At 45.1% G+C, this 17,218-nt stretch overlaps 1 protein-coding gene across 2 annotated transcripts in view; it reads right to left on the bottom strand.

Annotated features, from left to right (window-relative positions):
- The window catches only part of KIF23 (kinesin family member 23), a 41,054-nt gene extending 25,308 nt beyond the window's left edge, over window positions 1–15,746 (bottom strand). For both annotated transcript variants that reach the window (XM_018567410.1, XM_018567411.1), the window contains exons 1-4: window positions 15,720–15,746; window positions 2,013–2,082; window positions 1,638–1,766; window positions 22–127 (exon numbers count right to left, since the gene is read on the bottom strand). In XM_018567410.1, coding sequence (XP_018422912.1) covers window positions 22–127; window positions 1,638–1,766; window positions 2,013–2,082; window positions 15,720–15,730 — 316 coding nt within the window. In that variant the 5' untranslated portion in view covers window positions 15,731–15,746. The remainder of the gene's footprint in view (window positions 1–21; window positions 128–1,637; window positions 1,767–2,012; window positions 2,083–15,719) is intronic.
- Window positions 15,747–17,218: the final 1,472 nt, after the last annotated feature.

The following is a 17,218-nucleotide window of genomic DNA, read 5'->3' as shown; positions in this document are numbered from 1 at the left end:
TATACAAAAAAAAAAACATACCATTTTTGCCACGAATAAGATCTTCCACTAAGGGCTTAGCAACTACATCAAAAAGATCTTTTTGGGTCATCAGTGTTCCAAAAACTTGCTTAAAGGAATACTGAGTCTATAGGAAAAGCAGAACAAGTATGTAGTTAACCTGCCTAATCAAATCTGACAGCACATAACAAATGCGTGATTATTTCTTCATAAAACTATCATTTGGCCAAGGCCTATTTTATTTAAAACTGCAGAAGTAGGGAAAAAAGACAAGGGATTGGAAATCTAAATAAAAAGGCAATAGTCATAGAAAATATAGCAGGTCAGATTACATACAAGGGCAAAATGTAATGGAAAGTAAACACAAGCAGTGAGGAAACGAGTTTCGTCAAGAAAGCAAAAAGTCTTGAACATCATTGTAATCACCTCATTCTCATATTCTGAAAGAAGGGTTTCTGTAGGGTACACAGTGCCATCACTGTAGACTGCTCTACTCACACAGAAAGGACCCCTGTACTACATTGCAGTCACACGTTTTAGTCAGAACAAGTCACATCATTTGCAATGAGCAGAGCATGGAAATCCACATCTTCAATCTGCAACGGGGAAGGACTACATTCACCACAATCTATACCGCACAAACAAGTGTACACTGTACTGGTAGGAACTTCTCAAAGTGCCAAAATAAACCCTTTAGCACAATTTGACCTCAGATAAGGGAAAAATGTGCCAGTTTGTTTAAATTGGCTGAGGGTACGTGTAGTTTATCATTTTTCTTACCTTATGCCTGCTATGCAGAAAGGTTAGTATACACAGATGTCTCAGATGGATTGAAGTGACACTATAATGGTTTTGAGTTCATATTGCAGCAGTGTGTGTTTATAAATGATGTTTCATCGAGGTTTAAAAACATATATACTAGGGATGCACCAATACTAATATCGGGACAGACTACTCGTAGTCGCCCAAATGCTCTGATGCCTAGCCCGATACTTCCGGTATCAGGAAGCCGGGCAGCGAGTCATTACACGTCCCTCGTCACAAGTTGATTTCATAATCAATTAGTTGGCACAAGTGACGAGAGCATGGAGCTGGCTTCCCAGCCAATCAGAAAGCCGGGCAGTGTGTAATGACTCGCTGCCTGATTGGTCAGGAAGCTGGCCAATCAGGAAGCCGGGAGCCGTGTAACGACGCAGTGCCCGGCTTTCTAATTGGCCGGGAAGCCGGCTTCATGGTCCCTCGTCACCTCATGACGTAGTGACGAGAAGCATGGGGACAGCTTCCCACCTAATCAGGAAGCCGGGTGGCGAGTCTTTACATGCCGCCTGGCTTCTTTAATGGGACTTTCGGTACCGGAATAGGCGAGTACAAAAAATATATATATATATATCCGTACTCTATAACGAAAAAAACGGCATCGGTGCATCGCAAATATATACGTAACAGCCAAGACAGCAGAGTAGAAGCGGACTGCCTTCAGACTCTCACTGAACCTTTGTACACCGCTTTCTGAACAAAACAGATGGGGAGAGGAGGAATGTAGAAATTGAGCTCTGCAAACAGACTTGTTCTTCCAAAGAGACCATTAGTTATCTTTAAGTTAAATTTAAAAACGTTAAACAGCAAAAAGTCATCACCTCTTTAAATTCCCCATTTCGGTTGACTTTACAGCCGTCTGGAGGGTGCAGTTGAACGGTGGACTCATTGATCACTTCAATGCAACACTCCTGGTCAGGTGAACTCAGGGGGCGCACCCTACAGTAAACCTGAAGAAGCAAATTTGGAACAAAGTAAGTACAGAGCCCGGACCAGAGTTGACTACATCAGTTATCAGAGATGCAAATTACGCATTACAGTACTAGTCTCCCAGAACACCGCAAATTCTGTTCATAAAAACCCTCCCAAAAACCTGGATGAATAAAAAACAAACACTCATGCGCATAAAGATATTTACAATTCTGGTTGCCCAAATGGGGTGAGAAACCACAACAACAAAAAACTATTAAACTTACACCAACTGGATCCTTCTGCACAGCGTTAGAAGGTTTCTTGGGAGGCTGCCTCCGTGGAGGCTTGCTTCGGCTACAAATAAAAATAAAAATCTATAAAACACACATTTTACAAGGCATATAAAAGCATTACAATGACAGAACGCAGAATTAGGGCTGCAACTAATGATTTTTGTAATCAATTAGTTGGCAGATTATTTTTTAGATTAATTGAATAAAATAAATAGCATCCTTAATGTAAAATAAAATACACAAATTACGTGTTACAAAGTTTACTTTAGAATAAAACTGCATGCACAATTTTTTGCACTGGTACGCAGGGCATTGCGGCACCATGCGTTCCAATGCAGGCAATCACACTGGGTGGGAGGCACGTTTGGGTGCCATTGAAATTAATGGCACTGCAAAGCACCTCCCGCAGCACAATTTGTCAGGCCAAAACCAAAAAATTACTTTTCACACCTTTTATCATTTTGTTTTTTTAACTAAATTGTAGTGTAAGCACATGGAGCTTGAATAGCTTCAGCCCGGGAATGACAGCTGCCAGGGGCAAGATTCCGCAGACGGCAGCTGAATGTAAATACAGCATGCAGTGGGCGGGTGCAATAGGCAGCCTGCTATTGGCCATTTCAACTTACAATAGCAGGCTGACTATTGCACCCACCCACTGCTTGCTGTGTCCTCCTACCAGCATGGAGGAGAGACCTAGGGGATCCAACCAACTAATCCATAATGAGAATAGTTGACAATTATTCTCATTACCCATTAGTAAGTTGCAGCCCTACACAGAATATATTGTACATGCCATTAGCCTCTTGAAGTTTACAATCAGTAGATTTATGTTCCCTGTGCGGAGAGAACCTGAATTCCGTCTGCGAACAAGTAGAACCCTAGTTAAGAACCCACAGAGTCACTCAGTAACTAATCAGCATGGTAATTGACTGTCAGGGGAATGCAACCTTGGCACTCCAGCTGTGGTGAAACTACATTACCCATCATGCCTCTGCAAGCCATGGCAGTGGCTGTTCGGAGTCTTGCCATGCCTCATGGGACATGTAGGTGCACAACAGCTGGAGGGTGGCTGTTGCCTACCCCTGGACTATGTTAGTACCACTGGACTATGTTAGTACCATGACAACCAAACATTGCAATAAGCAGACTGGAGTTAAAATTTTAACAGGTTTTAAGTAAACAAAAGCATGCCTTCTTCACATGTGTTCATTTGTCAGCTCATAATAAGCATGAGAGGGTATTAAAACTATCAAGGCTGTATAATTCCTATTACCCAATGCCAGGGAAATGCAGTTCCGGGCGCCGCACAGATCTTCTCTACATTTAGCACTGCAGTGAGCAAGCAGGGCTAAATGTAGAGCAGGGGAAGCCGCCATTCGTTTTGTACGTGTGATCTGGGCGACTATACAGCTGTCTAGATCACTTGTAGCAGCCTGTCCCCGCCCAACTCCCCCAGTACCCCGTACTACCGTCCAGTGCAGCCCAGCACTGTAGGTTTTGAATTTTAAGCACTCATTGGCAAGTGTGGTCACCTGACCAATGAGGAGCACTTCTTACTGAGGTTAAATACGGTTTTGGTTCACGACATGTAAACTGTCATGAGGGACAAGTAGATCGGGCCCCCACTTTAGTTCTTGAAAAAGTAGGGTTTTTTTTTTTTAAATGTCCACACCCCTATGTACCAAATAAAATCAGGTTAAAAAAAAGGCTCCCCTTGAAGTGGAGCTGCAAGGGTTAACTGCTGTTTTATTTTATTTTGGTCCAGGGGGTATAGTGAAGTCAGTGGCGACCTCTCTTCCCTCCGGCTTGTGGACTGTCCCTCGGTCTTCTGACATATATAATGCAAGTCCATAGTCCCTGCATTAGGCAGGATGCATTTGTTTTTAGTGCAAACAGAATACTAGGGCTGCAACAACTAATCGACATAATCGATAATAATCGATTATTGAAAAAGTTGTCAACTTTTTCAATAATCGATTAATCGGCTTCTGATCAGTTGGCCCTGTTCACGGCTCCACACACGCTGAGCGCCCCACCTCCTCCCCAACTCACACTCAACGCTGCCAGACCCGCATCCACGCTTTACACGCCGCACCTCCTTCCCGCCTCACACTCACCGCCCGCCCACATTCTCCATCGGCACAGGGACTCGGGAGATGTAGTAAGGAGCAGGTGTGGGGGGATGACAGCGGCAGATTGACAGGCCCGATCTCAGAAGCAAGTTGCTGGAAGACTGCTCAGGTATAAGCCTGCACTTTCCCACACGTGGTGCTCTATAATGTATTGCTGGGATTTTTATTCCTCTATAGCTGATGGTACACTGTGCTGTATATTATACATGGGAATACAAATCCCAGCAATACATTATATACTGTATGTATAATGTACTATTGCTGGGATTTGTTGTACTCTATAGTTGGTGATATTCTGCACTGCGCTGTATAGAGGACTACAAATCCCAGCAATAATACATTATACAGCGCCATGTGGAATTCCACCAGCTATAGAGGAGCACTACAAATCCCAGCAATAATACATTATACAGTGGTGCACTGCCGAATACCACTGGCTATAGAGGACTACAAAACCCAGCAACAGTACATTATACAGCGCAATGCAGAATACCACCAGCTATAATGTACTATTGCTGGGATTTGTTGTGCTCCTCTATAGCTGGTGATATTCTGCATTGCGCTGTATAATGTACTATTGCTGGGATTTGTAGTCCTCTATAGCCGGTGCCATTCTGCATTCATTGCTGTATAATTTTACACTTTCCATTTCACTATATTGCACACCACACTTTTTTTTTCTTTTTTACTTCCACCGCTCCAAGCTTGCTCCTTTCAATACAAACTAGTAGTCCATCACTGGAGCCATTTTTTAAAATGTATTTGATTGTTTATCCGATTAACCGATTAATCGAACTTAATAATCGGCTAACTAATCGATTTTGAAAATAATCGTTAGCTGCAGCTCTACAGAATACCCAACATTTTGGTAAAATATAAAAGGTTGCATTGAGTTAATAAGATACCAAAACATGCCAGGCCTCAAAATTATATGCAACTGTGAAGCAGAAAACAAAAAAAACAAAAACTTTGGTACCCCAAATTGTCCAGAGGCGACTTTAAAAGCTTATACATCAATTTAGAGTTATGGTTTTCTACATCATAGTAGTGGCATAAACTGCCAACCATGGACTACAACTGCTCCATCATGTTAGGAGAGGCTGGGAGTTATTATGGAACAATGCTGTTACTGGGCCTTTGTAAGCCTCCAAGTTCTGCAGAAAAACAGACAAATTAATCACAGGCTGCAGTCCCAGTAGAAAAAAGGGGGTCATGTCTGACCAGCAGGCCACTAGCCATATGCAGTGCAGGCATTGGCAGCCACCCAATCCAGTTGCTCTCCACTGTACATGGGTAAACTTTTTTTTTGCCACTTGATATAAAAAAAAAAAAAAACCTACACAACTTTAAAGTGTACCTTAACCCCAAAACCAAACATGAAATACGGTATATTGCAGCATTGCAGTTTCCAGTTCAGGCCAAGTATATTTAGTGCTGCAAGTACAAAAAAAAAAAACCTGCTTATCCTGCCAGACGTCTAGTGTCCCTGAACTCTTCCCAATACTTACAGGCGGAGTGCGACACTGCAGGTGCCACATGCCGGCTCTATACATTGAGAGCTGAGTGATCCTGAACTGCTGATTGCTCAGCTCACTGCTCCCCGAAGGATTTTCCCCCCAGCGCTCATTGGAAGGACAGACGGGGAAGGGGGCGGGCACAGCTGGCTCTGGATCGGTAGAGGCAGCTGTCAATCAGGCAGTGGAGTATATCTTGACAAACCAGCTGCAACATGGCTCTGTGCTGTAAGCAAATAGCAGGCAGTAGCCTGCTGTTTGCAGACTTTGGGTCACAGGAGCACATTAGTATATTTATTCCTTTGACCCAAAATAGGACTATAGCTAAAAAAAAAAAAGTGGAGATTTAGTTTTTAATAAAAATAGCGAGTCACTAACTATACCAGGCCTGTGGAATTGTGGATAAGGAAAACAAACAGTATTGGCTAATATTTCGTCTGTATGGGAAAGTGAAAACATGCATCAGTTATTTCTTGATAGCCTGAGTGTGGGGGCAACAATAGCACATACATACATACATACATACATACATACATACATACATTATGACCACCCCATCAGTACTTCGTTGGGCCACGAGATGACTTCGTTGGGCCGCCTTGTGACTCCACGAGATGTGGAAAGGTGATGCGAGGAATCTGACACTGCTCTGTTGCCCTTCTGTTGTCTTGTACCAGTCTTGCCACTCTCCGTTCTGCCTTAACATTGACTAGTCGCTGACGGCCACAATTCGCACGATCAGACCCAGATTTTCGGCTGACAGTCCAGTCTTCAAACACTTTTAACAATGAGCCCCTCTTGAACATTTAACGAATCCTGCTGTTTTGCTGATACTCGCTCCATGGCTCCGAGTGCCAACAATCATCCCACGTTCAAAGGCTGTTAAATCGCGTTGTTTACACATATCTTCAGGAAAAAAAAAAAATCACTTCTACTTCCGTGGTAAACAACCTGCTTCCCTATTTATAATGGTCTGGCCCTCTAGCAACTTCAGCGCGAAATTATAGCTAATTTGCCTACAAACGTCAGGTGGTCATAATAATCTGGCCACTCAGTGTACAGCATGTGAATTTCTTCAAATATAATGTTCTGCAAATCAAAACATTCCAGGAGATTCCCAAAAAAACGCAAACTTTTTTCCTACAAGGATTCCTTAAGAGTAAAAAGGTTAAGACAGTCCAAAGCTGCTTAATTGGATGAACTTCTATCGGCGGCACCCCTCGGCTCTACAAAAATTGATATTTCAAACAACTTTGGCCAACCGAGTCAAGTGGGAAATGGTCAGCCGAACAGTGACTGCAGCCAATCAACTTCAGTCACTGTTTAGGTATTCTAATAGTTGCAGGCGTCAACTTTTTAGAATGCAATAGCCACCAGGGGAGAATCTTCCATCCATGCTGTTCGGTGGACGGGGGAAATCAATGGATTCCTCTTGTTCAGGCTGCAGGGTGGAACAATGCTGATGTGTATGGCCAGCTTTAGAGTGTGTGCACCAAATATCCTAACATGATGCCTTGTACAGAAAACGTACGTTTACAAAACTATCACAGGAACAATTGTAGGAATTTCCTTTCCTCTATACGCCCATTGCCTGCACATTCCTGTGCAATGAGCACTGGTTATCAAAGCAAATCCCCCAAGATGCCTCCAGCAGCAAGAATAGAGCAATGTGTGATTTACACTGACCAGAACCTCCCTACCACTCCCAGAATCTGCTCACTACACTACGCAGACAAGCCCCTCCAGTGCATTCAGGATATTAAACTCCTTGGCTCGAAACTGGAAATTCTTCCTTTACAAACGGTTACAGAATGTCACAGCCGATTGTGATTCTTTACCAACACTCCTCTCTAATCTTGGAGCTTGAACACACACACACAGTGACCTTTGAGTTGGACACACTGCAGACCAAACAAGTCTACTTCATGTATTACTTCCAAAAGGAAGCAATCTTCAGGCCTTGTTCACACCAAATGCAGAGCACATCCGGTCAGGTTTCTGCACACGCAGTGCAGTGGGTTGTGCCGTGTTTTTGATGCTTTTAGGGCCGGTTTTGGGGGATGGAAATATATATATATTTTTTAAGTTTAACATGGGCTTTCAGACACTTGCATGCGTTTTTGATGCGTTTTAGATGCGTTCCAGAGCAGGTAAAAATAGGGCTTGCCGCAGTTTCACCTGCTCTGGATCCGCACGCTGCGATGTGAACTGGAGGTCAAAATACCATAGGAATACATTGGACGCAGTTTTGATCCGGTCTGCACCTGCTCCGCGCTTGGTGTGCACAAGGCCGCAAAGTTTCTTCCGATTCCCAAGAGTAAAATGTAAAATGATAAATGTACCCTTTTTTGTTTGTGTTTCTGAATCTAGAAGTGCTACTTATAGGCAAACCGATCTACCGATAATCAGGGCCAACATTCCCATATTTTTTTAATCAATCGGCATTGGTTAAATGTACCAACATTACCGATAATAAAAAAACAATAATTTTACACAGAGAAATTCGCACAGTGGGGGCCAGTGTCCCTCGATCAACTGATTAAAAGAGCTGGTCAGAAAATCTATGTGGGAACAGAGGCGGCCAATGGCAGAGTCTTAGGCTGGGTTCACACCTAAGCGTATTGAATATGCGCGTGACAATCGCACGTTTTTACCGACAAACACCCGTTTCCGAGGGCTACTTGGCTGTATCCCAATGGAAACGCGAGACCAAAACGCCCCAAAGAAGTACATGTACTTTGGGCGTAGGCCGTTTTCTATCGTGTTCGGACGGGCGGAAATACGGCAAGGTGTGAACCAGACCTATTGAATACAATGGGATTTAGATGTTTGAGCGTTTTGTAGAGCGCTCGTCGAGCGTTGAACGCGCTACAAAACGTTCAGGTGTGAACCAGGCCTTAGGCCTCATTCACACGAGAAACAGCCGGCACGTACAGCTCCGTGCACGGACGTATCGGGCAAGACAGGTGCTGCTTGTGATTAGTACGCAGCCCCTGTCCTTCTCTAGGGGAATACGTAGTCATACGCCACCCTACGCTCACCCCAAGTGCAAGCCCGTATGGGTGCGGGTGTCCCGGCTCAGACGCAGACAGGACCCATCCGGTCAGGGTACGAGTACGGGCACCTGTACGGACGTGCAGGGTGGGCGAGCATAGGGCGCCGTACGGCCGCGTAGTCACGTAGGGAAGGACAGGGACTGCGTACTAATCACAAGCAGCACCTATCACGGCCGATACAGCCGTGCACGGAGTTGTACGTGCCGGCCGTTTCTCGTGTGAATGAGGCCTAAGACTGCCACCGGCCGCTGTACGTGCTGGCCGTTCCTCGTGTGAATGAGGCCTTGCACTGGTATTTTTGATTCCCAACCGGCAGGCTGAACGAGAAAAATAGGAGCAGTGTGTCAATCGAGGAATCCTGCTGTTTGCATTGTATTGCTGGCGGCCGCTGTTCGAATACCCAAACAGATCCAGCAGCTCATTGGCTGCCGGCTCTGATCCTACAAAGATTTTCCGGCCAGCTCCTCTGATCAAGGAATGCCGACCGAAAGGGTGCCAACAGCGGCACACACTGAGTGAATTTCGTCCAGTTCCACAAAAACCGATGGAAATTTGCACAGTGTATGGGCACCCTTAGTTGGGGTCAGCCGATATCAGGCCTGCTGTATACATGCAGCTGCTTGTAAACAATCTCGGTACCTGATTTCGGTTATCGGCCTGAAAGGTGGCCCATATTCTGCATCAGTGCCGTAAAATCGATAATGGTTGACCCCCTATTCCTGGCAAAAAAACTTTGTTAAATCCAAGAGATTCTGCAAACTGGTATGCATAGTGTATGGACAGCTCAAGGGAAATCCTCTCAGACAGATGTAACCAGAACATGCGAGAAGCTTTCCTCTCTGTTCCTGTTCAGGTGGTTCAACTAAAAATTTTAGATGACAAACTTGGTCAACCCATTACCACTGTCCAAAACCAAAGAAGAAAGTTTGGGCTTTAGATATTCTACTTTATTTGAAAATTTTTCACACCACTGGATAAGTTTACGCAGGAAAAAAAGTCAACGAAGTTGAAGTTTTAGAAATCTCAGAAATAACAAATTAGTGTTAGTTTAGGAACATTCGTTGAGAGATCGGTCTTGTGACATTAACGTAAAACCCAACCAAGCAAGCAATCATCGGTAGATCCTTTACAATTTTCTGTGGACAGTCCCCAGAGCCTCATATGTAAATGAGAGGAACTTGTAGCCCCCAAATAGACGCACAGAAGAAAGCAGATCACTACTTTTGGAGCAAACCAAAAACTGCATCAGGGTGTAAAAACACCAACAGGCAGCTTATAAAGAACCGAACATTTAGAGATCACATTAGCCATAAATTTGGACAGACACTAAACAACTTCTGTCTTTTCCGTTTTCCTGTGACAAGAAGTCATGACTGGCCCAGGCACTAAACCAACAGCAAAATAAGAAGAACAAGGAGGGCATCATGGTGACCACTACAAAAAGGCATACTGCTGTGTACACATAAAAACAAGATTCCATTATATCAATCAGGTCCTGAGTACACAAGTGCTAGATCTAGAAGGGATCACACAAAATAACTGAAGTTTTTAATTGAAAGCTCTCACTAACCCTTTTGGTCTTGCATTGTTTTGACACTGTACTGACTCCCTTATTTTGAGAGGGAACTGCAGACTGTTGGCGCTATATAAATCCTGTATAATAATTAGGGGTGCACCGATACTAGTATCGGTACCGATGTCGAGTATTTGGGCGAGTACTCGTACCCGCCCAAAATGCTCCCATGCCTAGCCCATACTTCTGGTATCAAGAAGGCGGGCAGCGAGTCATTACACGCTGGCCAGCTTCCTAAATTGGCCGGGAAGCCGGCTCCATGCTCCCAAGTCACTTGTGACCAGGGAGCATGGAGCTGGCTTCTCTGCTAATCAGGCAGCATGTAATGATTCGCTGCCCGGCTTTCTGATTGGCCGGGAAGCTGGGCAGTCAGAATCCGGGCGCTGTGTAATGACACGGCACCCGGCTTCCCGATTGGCCAGAAAGCCGGCTCCATACTTTCTTGCCATCTAGTGACGAGCAGCATGGGGATGGCTTCCCTGCTAATTGGGAAGCGAGTCATTACACACCGCCTGACTTCCTGAATAGGACTTCCAGTATCAATATCAGCCAATACCGGAAAAAAATATCGGTAATCGATACTGAAATACCGGTATTGGTGCATCCCTAAAAATAATAGTAACTGATCAGTCTAGGTGCTGCAGGAAATGTTCTTGGAAAGATGCATTACAGTGCAAAGTGAAAGCCCAACTGAGACTTCACATGTAAAAAGGAATTTGGCTCAATACTCCCGGTGTCAAGGAGATGGTCTGCATGCAGTGGGAATGTCCGCTTCAAAACCCCTTTTACACATGTATATAAAGGGTGACAGGAAACTTCACAGTAAAAAGCATTAGGTGTGATAAACCCCTTGTGACCCCAACCAATGCTCTAGACGAGGTGAATACATACATGTGAAACAATTCCTGGAATGAACTCATTGTTTGCATTACAGGTTATAGTGCTGAGCACACATTGTGATATGTTTGCTCCATTCTGAAGAATGGGGGGGTTGTACCACACAAAACTAACACACATCTACATTACAAATCTATTCCAGTCTTCACTTATCCACACTACACATTTTATTGAGAAAATGCATTTTAACACAGAAAATATTAAAAGGAGAACTATGAGGTGAGTGCTTTTCACTCACCTCATAGTTCTAGCCGACCTGTGACAATGAGACTGTCACAGGTCGGCTCAGTAGATCGGGAGGTGAGCGAACACATACCGGCGTTCGCTCACCTCTCGATCCTGTCACAGCTCTCTGCCGTGACAGGGGAGGGGCTGGATTCCCCCCTCCGATCCGCCAGCGCTGCCTGGCGGAACGGACGGGGCGAGTTTAGCTGGCTCTGCCGCTAGATAGGCAGAGCCAGCTGTCAGTCACGCAGTTGGGCGGATCCAGACATAATTGTCGGGATCCGCTTCAGCGTCTCAGTATACCGCTACAGCTTTGGGTGACGGGAGGATGCTAGTTTGTGTCCTCCCGTTACCCTAAGGAGAACTATGGGGAAAAGCCTTAACCCCATAGTTCTCCTTTAAATATTGGATGGTTTGCCCAAGAATCCTCGTGGAGTCCATCTTTGGTTTGAATTTGATGTCTCTGTACATTTGATTAGTACAGAATTGCAAGTTCTTAGGGCTAGTTCACACCAGATGCAGTTGTGGTGCAGTCCGTTCTGTTTTGCAGCTGCATCAAAAACACATAACAATGCTTTCCTGTGGTATTTCTTGTGCTCTGTTAACACCATTGCATTCCGTTCCGATGCAGCCATAAAAAATACTGCTTGCCCTATTTTAGCTGCATCATAATGCGGCAGAACGCATAAAAACCCATGTGAACGCACCCAAAATCCCATTTTAAGCAAAACAAAAACGCATGAATCATGGTAAAAATCGCTGCAAAACACATCGCACTGCAGGTGCGCAGATGCATGCGATTCTGATGCAGTTCTGGTGTGAACCAGCCTCTAGAATTATGTTGGGCATAACACCTACCCGCTAGTGTGTGCTGTGAAGGGACGTAGCTATGTGCTGTAATAATGCATCACGCGGTTTACCTTTTTTTTTTTACTAATTGAAATGTCACAAAATGACATTACATCAGATCGAGGCAGCATGTTGTGACACACCGCAGTGACATACATTATGCTGTCTTCATATGCACAGCACTCCACTTGCCTGGTGTGAGTAAGGTACATAGAAAACATTTTATGCAGATCAACGGACATGAATGTGTGAATGAGCCCTAGAAGCGGAACTGCTGTGGGTCCTCAGAGATACCCTTCGCTCTAGTGACCACTGTCCTCAGGATTCGAAAAGTAAAAGTGTTATGTTGTAGAGGAATAGAGGGAAAATCTGCCAACAGAAACTTTTTCTAGTGGCAACTAAGCACCATTCACACCTAGGTGTTGTCATGACAAAACACTCAGCACATGAATTCCCATTGATTTCCCCGACCACGCCTGAGAGTTTTGTCACAAGCTGCAAAACTGTCAATAGAAAGAGTTCCGGATAGAGCTGCAGCTAACGATTATTTTCAAAATCGATTAGTTAGCCGATTATTAAGTCCGATTAATCGGTTAATCGGATAAAAAATAAAATAATTTTTTTTTAAATAGCTCCAGTGATGGACTACTAGTTTGTATTGAGATTGCAGTCCATAACAGGAGCAAGCTTGGAGCGGTGGAAGTAAAAGAGAAAAAAAAATAGTGTGGTGTGCAATATAGTGAAATGAAAAGTGTAAAATTATACAGCAATGAATGCAGAATGGCGTAGGCTCTAGAGGACTACAAATCCCAGTAATACATTATACAGCACAATACAGAATACCACCAGCTATAGAGGAGTACAGCAAATCCCAGCAATAGCACATTATAGCTGGTGGTATTCCGCATTGCGCTGTATAATGTATTGTTGCTGGGATTTGTAGTCCTCTATACAGCGCAATGCAGAATACCACCAGCTATATAGGAATACAACAAATCTCAGCAATACATTATACATACAGTGTATAATGTATTGCTGGGATTTGTATTCCCATGTATAATATACAGCACAATGTACCATCAGCTATAGAGGAATACAAATCCTAGCAATACATTATAGAGTACCATGTGGGGGGGAGGGAAAAGTAGGCTTACTTGAGCAGTCTTCCAGCAACTTGCTTCTGAGATCGGGCCTGTCTATTGGCGGCTGCCATCCGCCCACACCTGCTCCTCCTTACTTCTTCTCTCCGCGTCCGTGTGCCAATCGTGGATTTGGGCGGGCGAATCTGGCAGCGGCGAGCGTGAGGTGGGGAGGTGGTGTGGCGCGCAGCGTGTGTGGAGCCGTGAACAGGGCCAACCAATAGGAATCCGATTAATCGATGATTGAAAAAGTTGACAACTTTTTCAATAATCGATTATAATCGATTATGTCGATTAGTTGTTGCAGCCCTAGTTCCGGAGCTTCTTTGGGGCGTTTTGCAGTGCGCTTGGCACCAAAGACTTCAATGGTACAGGCTGAAAAACATGCGACACAAGTGTTATGCCTATTTCTGTGCCCATTTCTCCATTAACTGTAATGTCTTTCAATTGGCCAGCTAAGACGCATCTTCATGTGCACGAATCTGACACGTGTAAAAATGTGCAAAACATGATGATTAGGCAAGAACACTGATATCTGGCTGTGACTGCAATTTCGGAAAACAGTAGGCCCCCCTGCACTCCTTACAGCGTTTGCGGTCCAAGTAACAATGGTGGTGCTCGCAGTGACAATCCCGGATGGCGCCGTGAACAGCAGTCAATGAAGGATAGAAATCACCAGCACTCAGTAGGTCACATCTCTGCCCTGACGAAGGGACCCTGCGTGGTCCAGAAACGTTGGATACTGCGATATGTGTGACGTTTAGTTCAAATAAATGGACGATATTTTTAGAACTTCCTCTACTGAGTGCTGGTGATTTCGATCCTTCATTGATAGCTGTGAATGCAGACTAAGAATTTCCCCTCACTTGTGTCTACAGGAAAAGAAAAGTCTCTCTCATAGGACACGGGCAGCCTACAAGACGATGAATTGGGGGAAGTGCCCAATGGCCTTTGGGCTGCTTATTTGGTGAAGGAAACTTCCCCTTAGCTTAGTGATATGAGGTGACGTTCTGCTGACTTCCATCAGCCAATCATGTGTGCGCAAAAAAAGTTTGTTTTAAAGAGGAACTTCAAGCTCTCAAATTATTATTTTTTTCCTCTCATGCATTCACTGAAGGACACAGCGGAGATCTTGAATGTCTAACCATAGGGGTTTCCCCGAGCAGGTTCAGGACTTGTTAACTATACCAATGGCTGAGAGATTCCAGCAGCAGCTCCGACAGTCAACTGAAATGTGTTTTTTTTGTTTGTTTTTTTTTTAAAGGAGAACTATGGGGTTAGGGCTTTTCCCCATAGTTCTCCTAAGGGTAACGGGAGGACACAAACTAGCATCCTCCCGTCACCCAAAGCTCAGCTGCAGCTCGCGGTATACTGAGACGCCGCAGCTGAAACGGATCCCGACAATTATGTCTGGATCCGGACAGCTGGCTCTGCCTAAAAAACACTCCTCATAGTTCTCCTTTAAAGCGAAACTTCGCCCAAATTAGTGTTTTTTCCCCCATTCAGTTACCTTTGGCTCTCTTTTACCAGCCCAGCGGATCCAGGGTTGTCCTCTGTTCCCTCACCTCTGTGGTCCTACACGTCCCCCGCTGCCATCCATTACATCACAGGGAGCAGATTGTCTTTTCATGGTTCTTGCAGCGGGATGAAACGGCGCCAAAACTCACATGTGCAGACAGATGTGGCAGTGTGTGTTTACATATTGGTTTATAAATGGAGGATAGTAAAGTCTCCCAGTATTTCAACATCATACCCCAGGAGCCATTACCTTCCGCTACTCTCAGGACAATATGTAAACAGACCAGCAGGGAAAAAAAAAAAAAAATTAAATAAAACTGAAAGAATGTTTCTATAAAAAGTGGGGGTGGGAGGATTAGGAGGGCACATATTTTAGGGTGAAGGTCTGCTTTATCTTATGTGATTGGCCATTGTTTGCAGAGTGAACATGCTGTATTCCATTAGTAACTCAGCCTTCCTGTGTGCCATTATTCTGGTCACAAGCCGGATCCTTTCACCTCCAGCCACGTACATCCTGTACTGTTTCCAACCTTCGTCTACTTTCTATCATACAGCTGTGGAGGACTGCTCCTCAGACAGGGCATGCTGGGACTTGCAGTACCACCCGTCACTCCTTCACTGAGACGACAATACCGCAGAACAGCCCGTCCATGATGGTCGCCCCCCACACCGCTGCAACCCCTTTTTACAACGGGCAACAGTCTCCGCCACATACGCTGCACCCGGTCTGGGAAGACACCCCCCCCCGAACCGAACCCAAACTTCCCGTTCACACACCGGCCTCCCCTGACTTACGCGGATTTCATAATCTCCGAATGTGTGCCGCAGAATGCTTAGCCGCACGGACGTCTTTCTCTTTCACTCCGGCTCTCCGTCCCCCGGTTTCGGTCTTTACGCTCTCCGGTAGAAAGTTTCCGCTTCCCGCGCGGCGTATTTTTCAAATCCAGCCAATCACAGCGTGCGTACTGACGTCGCTGCTGAGATACCATCGAGCACGGCCCAGCTAGATAAGCCGTTGTGTGGTGACCAGCACCCCCTGGGGGACAGAGAAGGCTCTGAGTCTCCAGTGTATGGCGGCAGTGGGAGTATTAAAGTGGCTCTAAACTCAGGAGTTCGATCTTAAAACAAGCATTCAAGTACCCTAACTAATAACAAAAATTTATCTTATTTGTGTATCACTCAGCTGTAGATCCTCAAATCATCTCTGAATTGTTGCTAACACTGTCCTTTCTTCTGGAGGGTGGCTACTTTTGTTCCCCATGGTCCATGTGTGTTGTAAAGTAGCCACCACTCCAAGCTCACTCCTGTGATGGACTACAATCTCATGTTTAGTTTACTCAGTTGTATTAAGATTGTAGTCCATCAGGGGAGCGAGCTTGGAGTGGTGACCACAAGGGATGCACCGATACCGAGTATTTGGGCGAGTACTCGTACTCGCCCAAATGCTCCGATACCTTTCCAGATACTAGAACTTTAGGTCAGAGGGAAATTTCCTCTGACCGGCATTGGAAAGATTAAGCCGGCTTATCAGCAAATCAGTGTCAAGCTGGGCAAACAAATCTGATAATATAGCGACACAACCCCCACCCTGCAGGCACCTAATTCCCCTCATATAGATCCTTAGCATTCTTTAACGTACCAGTCCCTTGGCCAGATCTGCCGTCTCCTGTGTGCACAGCGCTCCATGTGCAGTAGCAGGCTGAGGGCCGATCACGTGTGCGCTGTATACACAGAAGACATGGGCAGATTCGGGAGAGCGGTGTCTGCCCAGCTGGCTGGTGGACTGGTACGTTAAAGAATGCTAAGGATCTATGTAAGGGGAATTAGGTGCCTGCAGGGTGGGGGTTGTGTAACCATATTGTCAGATCTGTTTGGCCGGCCTTGATGGCGATTGGCTGGAAAGCCGGCTTCCTGGCCAATCAGCATCCAGCCGGCCAAAACGAATGGAGTCGGCTTCCCGGGCAATCAAGAAGACTTCCTAAATGCCCGGGAAGACGGCTCTATGCTACAGGAAGTACCGGTATCGGTACTCGGTATCAACGAGTACCAAAATATAAGTATCGGTACTTGTACTCGATACCGAAAAACCGGTATCGGCGCATCCCTAGTGACTACTTTACAACCCACACAGGGACCATAAGGAACAAAAGTAGCCACCCTCCAGAAGGAAGGACAGTGTCAGCACCAATTCAGAGATGATTTGAGGATCTACAGCCGAGTGATACACAAATAAGGAACATTTTTATTAATAGTTAAGGTACTTAACTATTAATAAAAAGGACAGGAAAGAAGAA

The sequence above is a fragment of the Nanorana parkeri genome, unplaced genomic scaffold, assembly GCF_000935625.1.
Source record: "Nanorana parkeri isolate BGI_ZX_2015 unplaced genomic scaffold, ASM93562v1 scaffold1043, whole genome shotgun sequence".
NCBI lineage: Eukaryota > Metazoa > Chordata > Amphibia > Anura > Dicroglossidae > Nanorana > Nanorana parkeri.
This window is presented reverse-complemented; position numbering and strand designations above follow the sequence as displayed.